Source organism: Scleropages formosus, chromosome 12 (assembly GCF_900964775.1).
Source record: "Scleropages formosus chromosome 12, fSclFor1.1, whole genome shotgun sequence".
NCBI lineage: Eukaryota > Metazoa > Chordata > Actinopteri > Osteoglossiformes > Osteoglossidae > Scleropages > Scleropages formosus.
This window is the reverse complement of record NC_041817.1, coordinates 6,202,815-6,218,713: the sequence shown is the minus strand read 5'-3', so window position 1 is coordinate 6,218,713 and position 15,899 is coordinate 6,202,815. Positions and strand designations below refer to the sequence as shown.

The 15,899-nt window shown below is 47.1% G+C and overlaps 1 protein-coding gene across 7 annotated transcripts in view; it reads right to left on the bottom strand.

The window, feature by feature from the left end:
• The window catches only part of fbrsl1 (fibrosin-like 1), a 288,927-nt gene that overhangs the window by 12,514 nt on the left and 260,514 nt on the right, over window positions 1-15,899 (bottom strand). For 6 of the 7 annotated variants that reach the window (XM_029256595.1, XM_029256593.1, XM_029256594.1 and 3 more), the window contains exons 7-8: window positions 974-1,349; window positions 615-886 (exon numbers count right to left, since the gene is read on the bottom strand). In XM_029256595.1, the coding sequence (XP_029112428.1) occupies window positions 615-886; window positions 974-1,349 (648 nt within the window). The remainder of the gene's footprint in view (window positions 1-614; window positions 887-973; window positions 1,350-15,899) is intronic. The other variant, XM_029256590.1, reaches the window with a different exon arrangement.

Sequence of the window (15,899 nt, the reverse complement as noted above, 5' to 3'; positions counted from 1 at the left end):
TTATATTATTGAAACAAAGCAAAAAAAAAAAAAAAGGTCACGCGAGGTAATATTTTGGCTCTTTCACCGATCCATCGTTATCACATCAACCTGCAGTGCTAAACTTGGCAAAGTGACACTTAAGCCCATGCGCAGTTACTCACCGCGGTGTAACAACGTACAGCGGCTAAACGAGTGTTACATTCGCTTTGTGTGCAGCTGTAAATGATTTGTAGAAAAATAAAAATGCGATTTTATCTGGCTTTTTTTTACTGTTATTTTCACCATGATAACTGTAACGCTGAACCTGCAGTAACCGTCATTACCTGTCGTATTACATCGTACCGTAACGTTCCACCTGCAGAGTCTTACATTTAAGGAGTGTACCTGTAGGTGTACCGGTCGGTGACCATGAGAACCGGCCACAGGTGCAAAGTTTGAACTTGGGAAATGAAAAATGGTAAACATTACAGACATTACAAGTGGTATAAAACAACACAAACGTACAACTGTAGCCTACTGGATATTCTCATCTCACACCAAAACTACTGTGATAAGTGGACGGGTCGATGTACAACGACAAGTCCCAGGCTGCTTTGCTACAAGAAGGTCGTACACAAGGTCGCTGGTCCTACCTGGGTAGCCAGCTCCAGTGGGGTGCCCTGGGACCACAAGGCCGTTCGTGGGTAAGGTTGGCGGCGGCGGCAGTGTTGTGGGGCTGGCGAACATGGCCGGATGGCGATGTGCTGGAGCTCGCAGGGAGTAGTGCGAGGCAGAGAAGTCTGCGATGGATAGGGGCAGGGCAGGGGCCGACGGTGGAAGGCCGCTGATGTGAGGGGGCGGGGGCAGGTGGTGTTTGGGAAGACTCACGCCGGAGCCGCTGTTGCTGCTGCTGCTGTTGCGACTACTATGGAAAAAAGACGATTACTGCACCCTCCTCCCGAACCCGACAATCGCCAACATTAAAAGCATTAGAAGAGGCCAATAGCTGTACCTGATGCTGTGATGGCTGTTGTACTGGAGGGTGTAATGAACTTGGTGATTGATTATGGGTGGGGTGTGGTGCTGTGGGGGCGGGGCCCGGAGCTCGGACAGAGACTGCAACTGGACTCTCAGCGCCGGAGGGGTGGGACCCGGATTTGAGGTCTCCTTCTTGACAGGTAGGGCCACTGGAGAGCTGACCCGGACTTTGGCAGGAGCAGCAGGCGCGGCAGTCGGGGCCAGAGAGCCAGGGGGTGGGGATGCAGGGGCGGGGCTGGGGAGGGCCGGAGCAAAAGGTGCCTCGCTGCTCTGCTCCTGGCTACGCTGGAGTCCGGAGACTTTGGCGGAGCTGCAGGTCCTGGACTCGCGATTCTCATCCGCTGTCACACCTGAGAAGACAGGGCCAACGCCTGGATGTCAGAATGTCAGATTCACGGGAGGAGCCAGGGACAGAACACACTTAACATCAACATTCGCTAACAACTCCACTGAGTCTGCGAACGATCACTGCACCGCTCGTCACTTTCCCATAAGCAGTTTTCCTTAGTATTTATTTGACACTTTATACCGACCAACTGAATATCAAAGATTTTTTTACTGCTACCTTAGAGAACACTGGCAATGTTCCCGTGCCCCCCCCCCCCCTTTTTTTTTTTTTAAATTTAGGAACATTTCTGTATTTGTAGTATGTCCCCTTAATTCATGCTCACATTTATACGTGTGAACTGTGTTTACTGTGTGATGTGACAATCAGCGTTCTGTTCGGATGGCCCTGCTTGTAAGCCAGCTTTGTCGAAAACCCCCTTATAGGATACATAAACAACATACATGAATACTACGTTGTACAGTAAGGCTTTGTTTTGTTTTGTTTATCATTACTTTCACACATTATTCATGCTTAAAATCCAAACAGAATAATAAAAATACAATGCTCAAATGATAAAATACAGTACAAGGAATTAGTTATGAATACTGTGGTTAATGCGCTATTATGAATAACGAAAAGAGTTTTTTCCCCAGCTAGCCATTTTAAATAAAAAGTAACTGTGACGATATGGACTGTCCATATCCTCGCAGTAACAAAGGGAATCACAAAGAGTTTCGTACATGATGCTATAACTGCTAGACATCCGAATACCGACTTGAGACCCAAACAAAGACCCAAACAAAAAGAACAATAAGAGCCCCGCGCCACCGTGGAGAACATATGTTATCGTACAGAAAGTACAGTGGTTGTGGTGGGAACGTTGGAATTCAAAAATAATATAAGGTTTATGGGACGTCCGCTGTGAATCTGAGTGATCGTAAGACACATATGTTGTGAATCGAGGGCCATCTGTACAGCGAGATGACAACAAACAAGTCGACTCTCCAGGGCAGCAGGTGGTGTAGTGGTTAGAGCTACCGCCGTGCAGTCAAAGAATTCAGGTTTGAATCTCACACCTGTGCTCGTACCCTTGAGCAAGGTACTTAGTACCCTGAATTGATGCAACTGAGAAAAAAATTACCCAGCTGTACAAATCAGTGCACAGTAAGATGCTCTGGAGAAGTGTCAGCTAAATGAATAAACATAAACACTGGTTTACTTTCCATGACACAAACCAAGTGGAAAGGCAGACGTTAAACTGGTGATAGTTTGCGGACATAGAGCAAATGGCAGAGAGGCCCGAGAAACCGAACACAAAGCTGAGCTCGGCTGCGCTCCCTTCCCAAAGCAGAACCTCCCACAATCCACCCAAGGTTCCCTTTTATTCCTCTCCCTAGATTTCATCAAGTGTTTAATCAGGTCATTTTCATGCTTGACTATAATCAGATGATCCAATTTCTATGAGCGATCCAGTCAGTATGAATAAATCACACCTAATTAAAGTTAAATGCCTTTCCTATTCAGGGCTTTGCTGAGCACACAATCTGGCATGAAATAATTATGTTTCAATTGTGCTGTGAAAAGAGACCGTGGCCCCATAGCACGCCCTTCCGCATGCTCTCCCTCCCTCGAACCCTTCCAGGGATTTCTGCACAGTGGCTCAGAGCACCTCCTCTTGCACCACACACCGGCAGCAGGTGGAGCGGAGGCTGAAGCGCTGAACGTCAAACCAGAACAGCGAGCGCTAAAAACCTGGGACAGGACTTGCTGTTGGACCATCAAGAGATGCACTAACCCTGCTTATTGCCCCAAAGAGTTGTGCTGAAGCTGGAAGACGTACAAGAGATGTACACTTGAGATGAAACTCTCTTCTGAGTGAAAAGGGAAGTAACACGGTGGCTTGAACTGCTGCTTCCCTGCACTCCAAAATCCCAGGTTCAAATCCCACTCCTGCTGTAGTACCCCAGAGCAAGGTACTTACCCCGAACTGATGCAGTAAAATTACCCAGCTGTACAAATGGGTAATCGCTGTAAGCAGCTTAACGTTAAATCAGTTTCAAGAGAATTACCAGCTAAATGTAAACACTCTGAACTGCAACACACTTCCGTTGAGCTTGACAATTAAATTTACCACCTTTAAGTACGTTAACCTGGTGCTTTGTCGTGTTTCGCAGGGTTACATTCAGTGCCCAAACCGCACTGGAGCACTAAGGGGGAATAGACTACGGAGCCACCATCACTGGTGACTTTCGGTGACGGTTGGCGAGGCCGGCTACACAGCCAACAGCTCTGGGCGTGGAGATGGACGGGTTTGCAGAGCAAGCGGACGCACTATGTTGAACATCTCCAAACGCACTGCTTCAGCGAGTCATACACTAAAACCCCCTCGTGCAGCTACCAGGCAGCACGGATGAGCGCAGCCCTCTTCATGGAGTCCACACAGGTCTTCGGATCTTACTCCATCTTTTGACATTGTGGTCCACAGCGGCAGGATAAAGAAAACTTCATCGAGGCATTGAATGCACTTCCCATTAGTTTCATAGAGAAACTGAGAGAAGCAAAGGCTTAGTAGATGTTGCTTTGCGAGCACTGCTCTGAAGCTCTATCGATGCATTCCAAGATTTCTGTCGGAGGCCTCAGACGTGCAGAAATCCTCGGAGGAAATGTTGCCCTTCAACGGTGTTGCCTTGGAAACCACTTTCCAAGACACACTGGGATGGGAACCCTGTAGTTGAAGCCTGGGCACAAGATGACTGGGGTTATAATACTTAGGGTGCAGCGAGGTGCAGGTTATCTTAATGATGATACTAATGGGATGTAATGGCAGCAGAGAGCAGCCCATCAGCTGTGCTCCTGCCTCATTAAAACAGCGCCATAGATACGGGGGTGCAAAGATGAAGCTCGCTCTGCAGCTGACACTGCGCTGCAATATCCTCGTCACGAGTCGATACGCCGTAAAACCCACACACACACACATTTTCAGAACCGCTTGTCCCTTACGGGGTCACGGGGAACCGGAGCCTACCCGGCAACACGGGGCGTAAGGCCAGAGGGGGAAGGGGACGCACCCAGGACGGGACGCCAGTCCGCCGCAAGGCACCCCAAGCGGGACTCGAACCCCAGACCCACCGGAGAGTAGGACTGCGGTCCAACCCACTGCGCCACCGCTTATTTTCTGAACATCACAACACAGGTGAAATTTTGGAATGCTGCTATTAAAATCAGTTCTGACTAAACCTGTTCACTTAAAAAGCATTCTGCAATATGTACTGGAGTTAAAAAAAAAAAAAAAAAGTGCAATATTGTACAGAATAAAAGGCACAACATATTACAGAGGCATATCATATTAATGTTTATTTCAGAATGTGTTTCCAGGATGGGCTCTGGACCACCGTGACCCTCCCTAAGGATCAGTGGTCACTGACAACGGGTGAGTGCATCATCTGCGGATGCTTTGCATATGTTTTAACCAATATCAAATATTTACACTGAGCCCAGAAAAGACATTAAAAATGTGAATGTATCTCTCCTGCACAGACAATTTCAGTTCATTGGGAAGAATTCTCTGAACGCAGAGCTCCATCGGACAGCTGCTTGGAAGGCGATTTTTGATGAGGGCTTTGAGGTGAGCGGGAGCTGACCCTTGACCTCTGCCCTGTCATTAACACCCTTCATAACTGCCCTCATTATAGGAGCACATTTATCCCTCAGGTCCAGCTGAGAATGCCATAACCCTAAACCTCCAGCGCAGCTCCCTTGGCCACATGCTGGACGCACGGTGTATAAAAAAACCAGCCACTAGAGAGCCTGGCCCGGCCCTCGGAAATCAGAGCTCTGCGTTACGCCTCACCACAAAGTCATACGTGACATCGCACATCGCAGGTTCTCAACGGCTACGCAAAAACCGAACACCTCCACGTAACACGCTGTTGACGCGACACAAAGTTCAAATGGCTTTACGGGGCTCACGCCACCCCATTTCCATGAGAAAACGGCACGAAAACGAACATTAAAGATTAGACGTGAGAATCCGTCTCGTAAATTTCCCCGTGGCCCCGAGCTCCCGCAAGGACTCCAAAAAGAGCTTATGCAACGTATATGAAGGAAAAAAAAAAACAAAACAATGACAAACAATCCTTGAAGCACCAGACCCCCTGCAGCCCCACTCAGCATAAGGCCTGGATCGACTGGGCCAGCTGAACCCCGGAGGCCGGTCATCCCGCTGCTCCCGCCAGCTGCTCCGGTTCAGTTCAAACGGACTCTCGGGGAAGCCGCCATTTTGGAAACAAACACCTCTGTCGATCACTGCGCATGTAACCTACAGCAGGCTCCCTTCTTTGCCGCCCAAAAAAAAAAAAAAAAAACACTGACATTTGGCTCGTAGAGAAAAGAACCGCGAAGCGGGGCCATTGAATGAAGCACGCATCTCACGTGCCGCGTCCAGTTTGCAGCTCGATGCAAATTGCCGCCGATACTCGGAATTTTTCTTTGGAGCGGCGCTACTGGAACGCTGCGGAAACGATCTCCGCCGCGCGGGCTGCTATCGCATGGAAGAGGCAGCCAGGATATTTTGAACCCAGGGACAGCTGGCGTGTTTTAATTAGTCATTTCAACGCAGCTGACAAAAGGAACTGGATGGCAGCAGAGGCGCGGCGAGTGTAAAGCAGTAACACGTTCGCTGTCAAAGCCTACGCTGAAATCGCGAGCGCCTAATGTTCATTTCTGAGAGCTGGCAGCTCTGCCCGCTATGAATCAGTGTTTCCGCACACTGGGCCCGGAGCCGACCCACAGCCATATGGCGAGGGCGACATATGCCGCTTCCCCTTGTTGGCACATGTGCTTGTTGACTGAAGGGACGCCGATTCGAACCAGCGGGCTTAAGTACGTGCACCCCTGCTAACAGGACTAATCTGATTAGGCAGCCTACTGTTGATGGGGCGCGCACACACACACACACACACACACACACACACACACACACACACACGCACGCACGCATGCACAGTCTCATTGTTTTGAAGCCTCAATCATTCCACCACATTTTCTGCGGACCCCCCTGAAAATGGGTGCGGTGAAAAGTTGTAGGCTGCCCGACCAAATCACCCCACCGACCAAAAGGGGGATGCTGAGGAATGACGAGCTCAACCAATCAGGTAGCTCCCGGTACTTGGGGTCCCTTTGCCAGACCACCAGAGGTAACAGCCATGAGGCTTGCAGTATAGCAACCCCTGTAAACGATGTCTCTCGAAGTCCTCCAAGAGGAAGTCTGCGAAATGTCGAGTGTGGCGAAGCTGCCCTTAGGACTGACCTAGGGCATTTGAGGAACGGGCCAAGTTGCTGCTAGAGGTTAAGATGCGAACGTGACGTTCGCATTCCCGGTGCAGCGGATGCTCGTCGTGCCGCTAATTAGCCGGGCTCGCCCACCCCCTGCGGACGCGATCGTCGTGGCAGCGGCTGTCTGGACCGATTACTGCAGAAGACGCAGCCCCGCAATTACCCAGCTGGCTGGAGACACGGCCTGCCGTTTCCAATAAAGCACGCAACTCCTGTCTGCCACTGCAGCGAGGAGGGGCAAGCCTGGCTACGGCGCTCAGTCACACACATCCCGGAGACTTCCCCCGAGCCTACGGGCAATAATTATTTAGCAGCACGTCGGCTTCGCTTAGCCACGCGACAGCCAGGCTCCGTCGGCCCGCAGGAAAGCGTCCTGCGTTATGTCAGACGAACGCACTCGCAAGCTTTTACAAACCGATGGGGAAAACGTACCCTCGGGAAAATGTCACGCACCTCCCGTGGCAAGGTCTCAGCCACAGTCTATACACCGAGTCACTGCAAATTTTACAGGACAAGAAAATCCTTTTTTCTTACGCAAACATGTTGGCGGCAAAATGGATTCATTCAACTTGCGCACGCAGTGCTTATAGATCGTGTCTGATGCTTGCGAATGTTGATCATAGACATTGGTCACTGACATGACGAATGCTACTTATGTGCTCGAACAAAATTTGACATGCAGCAGGAGTGCGAGGAGACATTTAAGCCATTCCAAACAAATTTATTACTTATTATTAGTTACCCAGCAAACAAATCGAAGTAGGTGTCCTATCACTATGCTTTTATTGACAGTGTAGACAGACAACCTTTAAGTGGTCAGGAGCTGACAAACGTTGCTTAAGTGATGAATTGGCTGACATTGAACAAGCAGGTGTGGAGATCATTTTTATTTGCATTTCCAGTCATTTTGAAGTAGACAACTTTGCAACTACCTTATAATTATCGAAACGTAAAAATCGTGCAATTCACTGGCGGCCTGTGGGTAGCGTACCCTGCCTCACCTGTCTCCAGGACCGGTTCTGGAATTACTGTGATCCTTGCATATGATGAGAAGTCGGAGAAGAGGGAATGAACAAGGAAGCCTTACAGCACATTTTTAGTCCGCTATAGCTATATCTGAGATTTTAACAGAACGTAGCCTATAAATAAATGTCACCAATTAAGGAGCTTATGATCACTCCACTCCGCCTCAGTAATAACAGCCCCAAATAACTCACGCCCATAATAAAGGCGCACATGAAGAAGTACCTCCTCCTTCAGGCCCTCTTCCGTTTCATATTTATCTCACCCTCTGCAAGATGACCAGATGAAAATCATTCAGCTACTCAAGTGGCATGACAATGAATTCCATGCGCCCTCATATCTCTTGGCGTCAACACCCTCTCCACGCGCGCCTCGGAATTTAAAACACTACCTTCTTCACGACTCAAGAAACAAGGCTGAAATATCCACCTGACAGCCCATCACTCCTCACCTCTACCCACTGTTTTGACACCTGTAGGTTAGGGCTTTGCAGCAGCATGAAGGCAAATACAGCTTTTTGTAGGATTACGTCTCCTCGAGTAGTTCAAGATCAGTTTATTTATCTAGCCTACTCCTCCTTTACAGCAGAGGCCGCGTTTGTAGAAGCCTTTGAAAATGAAAGAACGAAAATTATTCTCGGCTTATGCTGAATACTTGGATTAACAAAACATGGCCTTTAGAGTTTTCAGAGGGTTTGTGAACACCCCTAGCAAAACAAGCGAAAGGCGTGTTTTTCTTTGCACCGTTTTTCCGGTGTGATCATACTACAGCCAATATTCGGGGGAAACAGCGTACGTGTGTTGAGTGCATTCCAGACTCTGAATGTGGGAAAATCTCCTACGTGCACCTGAAACACAGTACCAGTCAAAAGTTTTGAGTCCACTTGCTGGAAATGAGTGTTACATATTTTAAACATTCAGATAGTCGGTGTGATGAGGAGATGCTGCACAGGCTGTCGACAGGCAGTGCTTCACTCCCAACAGCCGTGTGGTGCTGTGCTTTCACTCTTCGGTCGTTTTTCCCCTACTGGCATTGTCCTCGTTTGCCATGTGTATTCACACTGCACTGGAACAGTAGCTGCAAATCTCAAAAATAATCTGCAACATCTTTAGAAGAGCAAAAAAACAAAAAAAAAATCTATGAATAGTCTTTTTTTGTCCGCACTGTGTGCGTGTCTCGTTTTCAAACTGCTGCGGTGGGACAGTAGAGGAATGTTACTGGCCTCAGTTCAAAGGTGAACGTGAACTCGGAAGCGGCACAGCGCAGCCTCCGGGAGCCTTCGCTCACACAGAGCGCAACTAATGTGAAAGGGGAGCAAAAACCCATCCAGTGTGTGGTGTGCATAACGGGGACGGAGCTGAGTTTATTTTAACTGACAGTGCAGATATGGATTTGAGACATAACCCAGATTAACCTGACCTCTGGACCTCTGCATTTTACTCTTTCTGCTGCAGCTGGGGCTCACTGAGCTCAGTGTAGGCATCTAACTGGGGGCTAGGGGTTGTTTTTATTAATTCGCTGCTCTGCCAGCTCAGAAGGTAATGTTCCCTTGCGCCATTTGCTCTGCTCATGGTGGGGGTCATCGATGGGCTGCTCATCGCAAAGACTAAGCAGCTCAGTCGGCGCCCGTGTGGCCCACGCGTGACCTGGGGCCCTGCAGCAGTCTCCTGGGGGGAAATGTGCCTGTTAAACAGTGAGATAGGGGCCATTATGTAGGACCAGGCCAGCAGGTGGAGTGGTCATTAGAGCTGCCACCCTGGATCCAAAGAATGCAGGTTTGAGCCCCATCTCTTGCTGCATCACCCCGAATCACTATATTTACATTTATTCATTTGGTTGACGCTTTTAGCCAAAGCAACGTGCACCTCGGAGAGCAATACAAATGATACAGTAAAAACTTACCGAGCTGTATAAATGAGTAGATAACTGGCTTAAAACTGTAAATTGTTTGAGAAAAACATCAGATAAATCCTGGTTGTTTCATCAGCCCAAGATCTCACGGGCTCACCCAACACCAACTGTGGAAAAACCCAAACTCAATAATGTTTCACGTTGCACTTTTGTGTCTTACGTCTGATGAAACAATATTTTATAGTGTGCGAGTACAAGCAGTTCCTGGATTACAATGAGTTCCGTTTCCAAGTCTGTCTTTAAGTTGGATTTTTCCGTAAATTGGAACAGTTAGGTACGGTGGGTATCTAATATCAGTTTGTCAAATGTTTCCTAGTATTTAGTATGTCACGTATCTTTCAATGCATAAAAAACATTATAGAAACACTTCTGGATACACCAAAACATCTTTAATGTAATAACAACCAACCAACCAACCAACAAACCAACGTCTACAACCGCTTGTCCCGAGCAGGGTCGCAGCAAGCCGGAGCCTCACCCGGCCTGGACAAGACGTCAGTCCGCCACAAGGCACCCCAAGCAGGACTCGAACCCCAGACCCATCACACAGGGGGGCACCGGCCAAACCTGCCGCACCACTGTGCCCCCCATTATGATAATAAATGTAACTACAATATCTATCATAGAGAGACACAAAGAAAGATAATGTTACTACAGTATTTATAATAGAAAGGGTGGAGGAGGAATGGGTGTGGGTAGGTAATAAAAAACCAAGAAAATTTAATGTTTGCTTTTCTAATGTTCGTTGATGTTTCCGATCACTTTATTATTTCCACTTTGGGTTCAATCGTGATCGTTTTCCTTTCCTTGGATGCATCACCATCCCTTGCGTCACATTTATGGTATGTGTTATGGTTAGGAGGGTAAAAACAAAACAAAAAAAAAAAAAAAAAAAAAAAAAAAAGAAAAAATTTACAGTAACACACGAGACACTTAACGGGGTCCATGTCATACTGAGCGGGCAGGAGACTGAGGTATGTGTGGACCCAATCGCGGGATCTTTATTGTTGGTACACAAGGGAGCAGGTGAGATTTGTGGTTGGGGACAAACGTAGGTCTTGGGGAAAATCCAATGTTGTAGTCAAGGAGGCGATGCAAGTGTCGGGAGCGGGAACGAGGGACTTATGATGGGTAAGTTGTCTTGGGTTCACTCAACACTGCTGGAGAGACTGGTATCTCAATGAGATTCAGCAACCAGGGTGTGCAGGTGCGGCCTCTTTATACTCTACTGCTCCGATTTTGGGCAGGTGTGGACGTTCAGGGCGAGGCCATGGGCTCGCGCTTACAAGCCAACGAACAGCTGTAGATGCGATGTTTTGATGCGCAACGCAAAGTAGCGGCTGTTTGTTATAACAAACCATTGTATATACAGTAACTCAAATTTTTAATAGGCTTAATTATGAAGTTTTCATTTGTTACTTAAGGGTGAACAATTAACTTCTGGGTAGTAAGGGGGTGGTTCGGAATTACGGGTTGCATGTAAGCAGAGCATCCCGTGGACTGCCTGACCTACCTCACGAACGCGGCTGTGTCATTTCGCACCCGGCCCCGATTTTGCAGGCCTGCATTCCCTGGCACACTTCCACGGCCGATGCACGAGGGCACAGGAGTGTAGATGTCTTGGGCTAGCAAATGTGCGGCTGGGCTCCCCAGGATTCCAGACAACGTCTTTGATTAAGGACAACTTGGCACTCAGAGGGATGAGGGTATGGGGACTTGGAGGGACTTGAGTGATGGAGACCAGGAGAGAGGGAACAAGGCCAGACGAGAGGAAAAAAGCGAGCTGTGTAGTGAAAGCAGATGAAGACGGGACAACCAGGTGATCTGCGAGAGTTGCTATGGTTGTGCATCCTCATATCCCGTTTTGCCAAAAACGGTGCCCTCCACCCACCCACACCCACACTCGCCTACACAACACACCCCGTCATCCATATGGACCATACTTGGACACAAACACACTGTTCATTCTCACTCGCACATACAAAAAAAAAAAAAAAAAAAAGCCTCAAATGTAGCAATTAAGAAATGGCTCGTCATCTTGATATGCTCCAAATTCCATTTACCGCCATGACAAATTACAAAGCGGAACTGACTTTTCTCGCAGTGCGGAGGACACTGAGGAAAACTAAGGATTTTCCACATAAAAAGCTGTCAGAGCATCGTTTCTCGAACAATGACACTTCCCCACACCGGAGCATACGCATTTTGCACGGTCACACAAATGGAGTTGACACCAAACCCGCTTTCTTTACCGGGGTATTACAGAGGACTCCTCAAATCTCATGTTATACTTAACGTTCATCCAGTACCGTTTTAAAACTGCACACAAAGGCCGCCCGTTCAATGATAATTTTTATTAAAGGAATAGAAGTGCACAGCAGATGTTCCATTTGCAAGATGATGCTGCTTCAGCTGGAGCATGAGCACTGGGGGAGGGTGCTTGAGGTGCGCGGTAACATGTATGGTGTATTAATGGCCACAGGAAGGCGTGCTCAAAGTCTCGTTGGGAGAGGATGGTCGCATGACTTGATGAAGCTGCCGTGCTGAATACATCCGCTTCCAGGCCCTGCTGCAGAGCAGCTCGCCCCCGCGTTAGCAGTGTGGCACTTGTTAAGTGTCCTCTAACTGCACTGGGGGGGATGGGGGCACAGATGGTTCATTCCCTCCAAACGTGCCGTTTCTAGCAGTCTGGCTTCGGCTGCACCTGCCACCAGATCAGCTGAGCGCCGCAATGCCCCGGGACGTCTAATGGACGCTAATGTGGTCCCCTTGTCTCAAAGACACCGCTTCCATTGGCTGGTTAACGCACATGCGGCCCTGGGCCACAACCACCACACTACAAGCAAAAGCAAAGGCTCCCGAACAAAACAAGACTAGTGTTTGCGCACTCATTCAATGACCGATTCTAGTCACCACTGCATGATTAAAAATATTCATTATACAGAATGACCGACCATATCATACCAAAGTGTTTTGTATCACTGACTGCTAAGAATAAATTATTATACGACAGCTTTTCGTGCAGACGGGGAAAAGGACATCCACTAATTGTACCGGTGTAAAACGGACTTTCTGCAAGCCTTCACTTCTGTGGAGCAAAACGGCTCCTTCAGAGGTTCATGCCACAGTGACAGGTGACCACCTGGAGGAGGTGCCAGTGCAGGCCTCTCACCTGGACAGCACTGACACTCAGCAACCAACAAATGGAGCTCTGGAGTAAGATCATGTTTGACGCTCAAGCTGAAACCTGGCAGGCAAGTACCGCATTGATGCTTTTTTTTTTTTTTTTTTTTTTAAAAACAGTTATTTCGTGACTGATCATGCTATGTTAAGTATTGTAAAAATAAAGCTCAGCAATAATTGCACTGCCTGGGGTAAATTCAGAAAAAGCACTGATTGAGACGCAATGGTTAGCGTCACTTATCTGTCCATGGGCTCTTTTCAGAATTTGGAAATGCTGTGCTTCACGCATAGAGAATGTGACAAAAGGGTTCAAAAATTAAAATAAAACATACAAATACGCTCTGTTCAGCTAAAGTGCCTCGCGTCACTTTTGCTGGTTTCTTCAAAAGTACTTGCATCACTCGCAGCCATAGAGAATCATTTGATCATTATGTTGAGCTAAAAAAAAAAGAAGCCATGCTATAAACGAATGTAATGTGCAAGAATCTTGCAAGAACGTATTATGTTGAACCCTGGCTGTAATACCAGTCTAGTTCATAGACCTCCCAGCCACCCAGGCTCAATATCTGCTCGTGACAGATCGAAAACCCTGCCGGTACCTCGCTAGACAAACTTATGCACGCATACAATTAAAACAGCAGCAGCAGCCACCACCAAAAAGCCAATGGCGCAATTGTGGTGGACTACAGTGGCTTAAAAACTTCATATCCCATCAGCCTGGAATCTGTTATGTTTTGGCACATGAGATTACATGGAAGCAACTGTAGATTCCTTCTACAATATCATTGCCTTTGTTGAGTAGGGGCGTGCAGTGAGCCGCCTTTCGTGTTAAGCGGTGGAGATTTACGAAGAGAAGACCTCACAGAGGGGACTCGCGGATCGTCAGGCATCACAACACAGCTACGCAAAGTCATCAGCAGTGTAAGTGCAGCTGTCCTGTTCAGAGAGGAAAATAATCCAAACGATGCACAGCAGCAGCGAGGGAATGCTGCCCACAGCTTGCGAAAATGTCAAATTAAAACTCAGCATTACAACATTTACTGGGTAAATGGAAAACTCTTTCCGTACGAACATTTCTCATGCAATATTAAGGACAGTAAAATAGTCAATGTAGTCAGACAATTTTTCTTTGTGTGCGAAGCAGACAGTTGAATGGACTGTGACTGATGCCCATTTCATTCTAGAACCTCATAGATAAAAAACCAGAACGGACTCCGGTAACTGGACCGCCTGCTAGCTAAGGGCCAAGATATCTGGAGAAATCAAATCTTCAGATGCTCTTTTCCCATGTGCACAAATCAAATTGCTTGTAAACTCTCCAAAAATCTGCCGCCATGTGATTAATAAGCTGAACAAAGAACCTATTCGAAGGGAGCAATTTTCTACATTTTTAGTATGACGTGTGTACACGTACACGTTTGCGTATACGAGACGACGTGGTGGGTAAGACACAGCATGTACTGTATGTTTCAATTCATAGACATGGTGGAAGCACTTACGTATAAAAATAAATCCCGCCCATTGGTTGTCATGGCTTGTGAATCAATCGCTGAAATTTTTTCAGGTAATTAAAAACCAATTCCTTCAATAAGGGGGCAGCTGACAGCACAGTGGTTAGAGCTGCTGCTGTTGGATCGGAGGGTTTCCGGTCTGAATCTCAGCTACTCCTGTCGTACCCTTTAGGGTAAGTACCTTGCTCAACTGCTCCACTAAAAATTACCCAGCCGTATAAACAGGTTAAAAAAAAAAAAAGAATCAGCTAAATGAATAAACGCAAATGTGTAAGAGGAAGACAAACTGTCAAATACAAAGCTGCAAAGTACATACTGTTGTTCGTAAAACCTACATTTTTACCAGGGTTACCTCTTTAGCAAACACTATGTGCAAGCGAAACCTCAACACACAGTGCATTATTGGGTACCATCAGTCAGTGAAATGTGAACAAGCTGAACACCTATTCTAAATATGCAGACAAAACATGATCTACTTTCGAGCAAAGAGTGAGCAATGTGCCTTCTCTTCATTATCCTGATTATTCTGCACTCATTAAGCCTAGCTGCTACACGGTTTGTTTATTTATTTATTTAAAGTAGTAGCCCACCAAAGACTGCTTTGATTTTCTTGTACAGACTAATTTGATCGTATTTAGCAATTAAACTACTGGAATAACAAGCCTATGCCTCTGATCTGCAAACAATGTAGAACCAAGCAGTACAGTTGTTTACGCTCATTCTCAGCTCACGATGTACAACAAAATTTATTGTAAGTCTAGCTACATACAATTAAACAGTATGTCTCAATTGCAAAATCAATATTAATGCTTGTGAAAGAATGGACACAGCGAGTGAAGAATCAGCAAATTAAAATTTTTACAGTTTTGCCCATTGAAATGGTTCCATGAATTTTGTTTTATTTGGGCATAGTAATTTGCATTTCTTGTACTTTGGCACTCAAGCGACAGCTTGTCCGTGTCAACACATCATTACAGAGCACGGGCATATGGTTCGCCGCAGGGGTCCACGTGGATGTCATTTACCATACGTATCTGGCTTCCTGTAGCTGAATGATGCCCGTCGGTCAGCGACAAGCAGGATGCCTTGGTGGGAAGGTGAATCGAAGTGCTATCCGCCCAAGCCAGAGTGGTCCCCCTCCCCTGCGCGCATAGACTGGAAAACAGACGCTGCCTGGCTGTAAGCCTTCAGCCATCATCTGACCGATTCTTTTAAGCCAACAAAAAAATGTAAACGAGTCTCTGTTGCAACACCGCGTACAGTTTATTAAGAGTGGGAGTTAGATCGTTACGGCTCAAAGGCCAACACCATTAAAACAAAGACGTAATACATATCCAGTTAATAGTAATTATAATTATTCATTGTCATGGCTCAGAACCTTTGTCTGTAAAGTCAGAGCAACAATTTAATTCTATTCAATTTCTGAGCTATTGAGAAACAGCCAGGTTTTGTGGCTCTTCGCTGCAGACAACACTTGTTAAGGTTTATGGCGGCATTCTGCTATCTCTTGACAAGACCCCCACCCCCACCCCCACCCCCACACTGGTGCCACTTGACACCACCAATCACCAAATTCTTCTCAACAGACATGCAGGCACTCATGGCTTAAA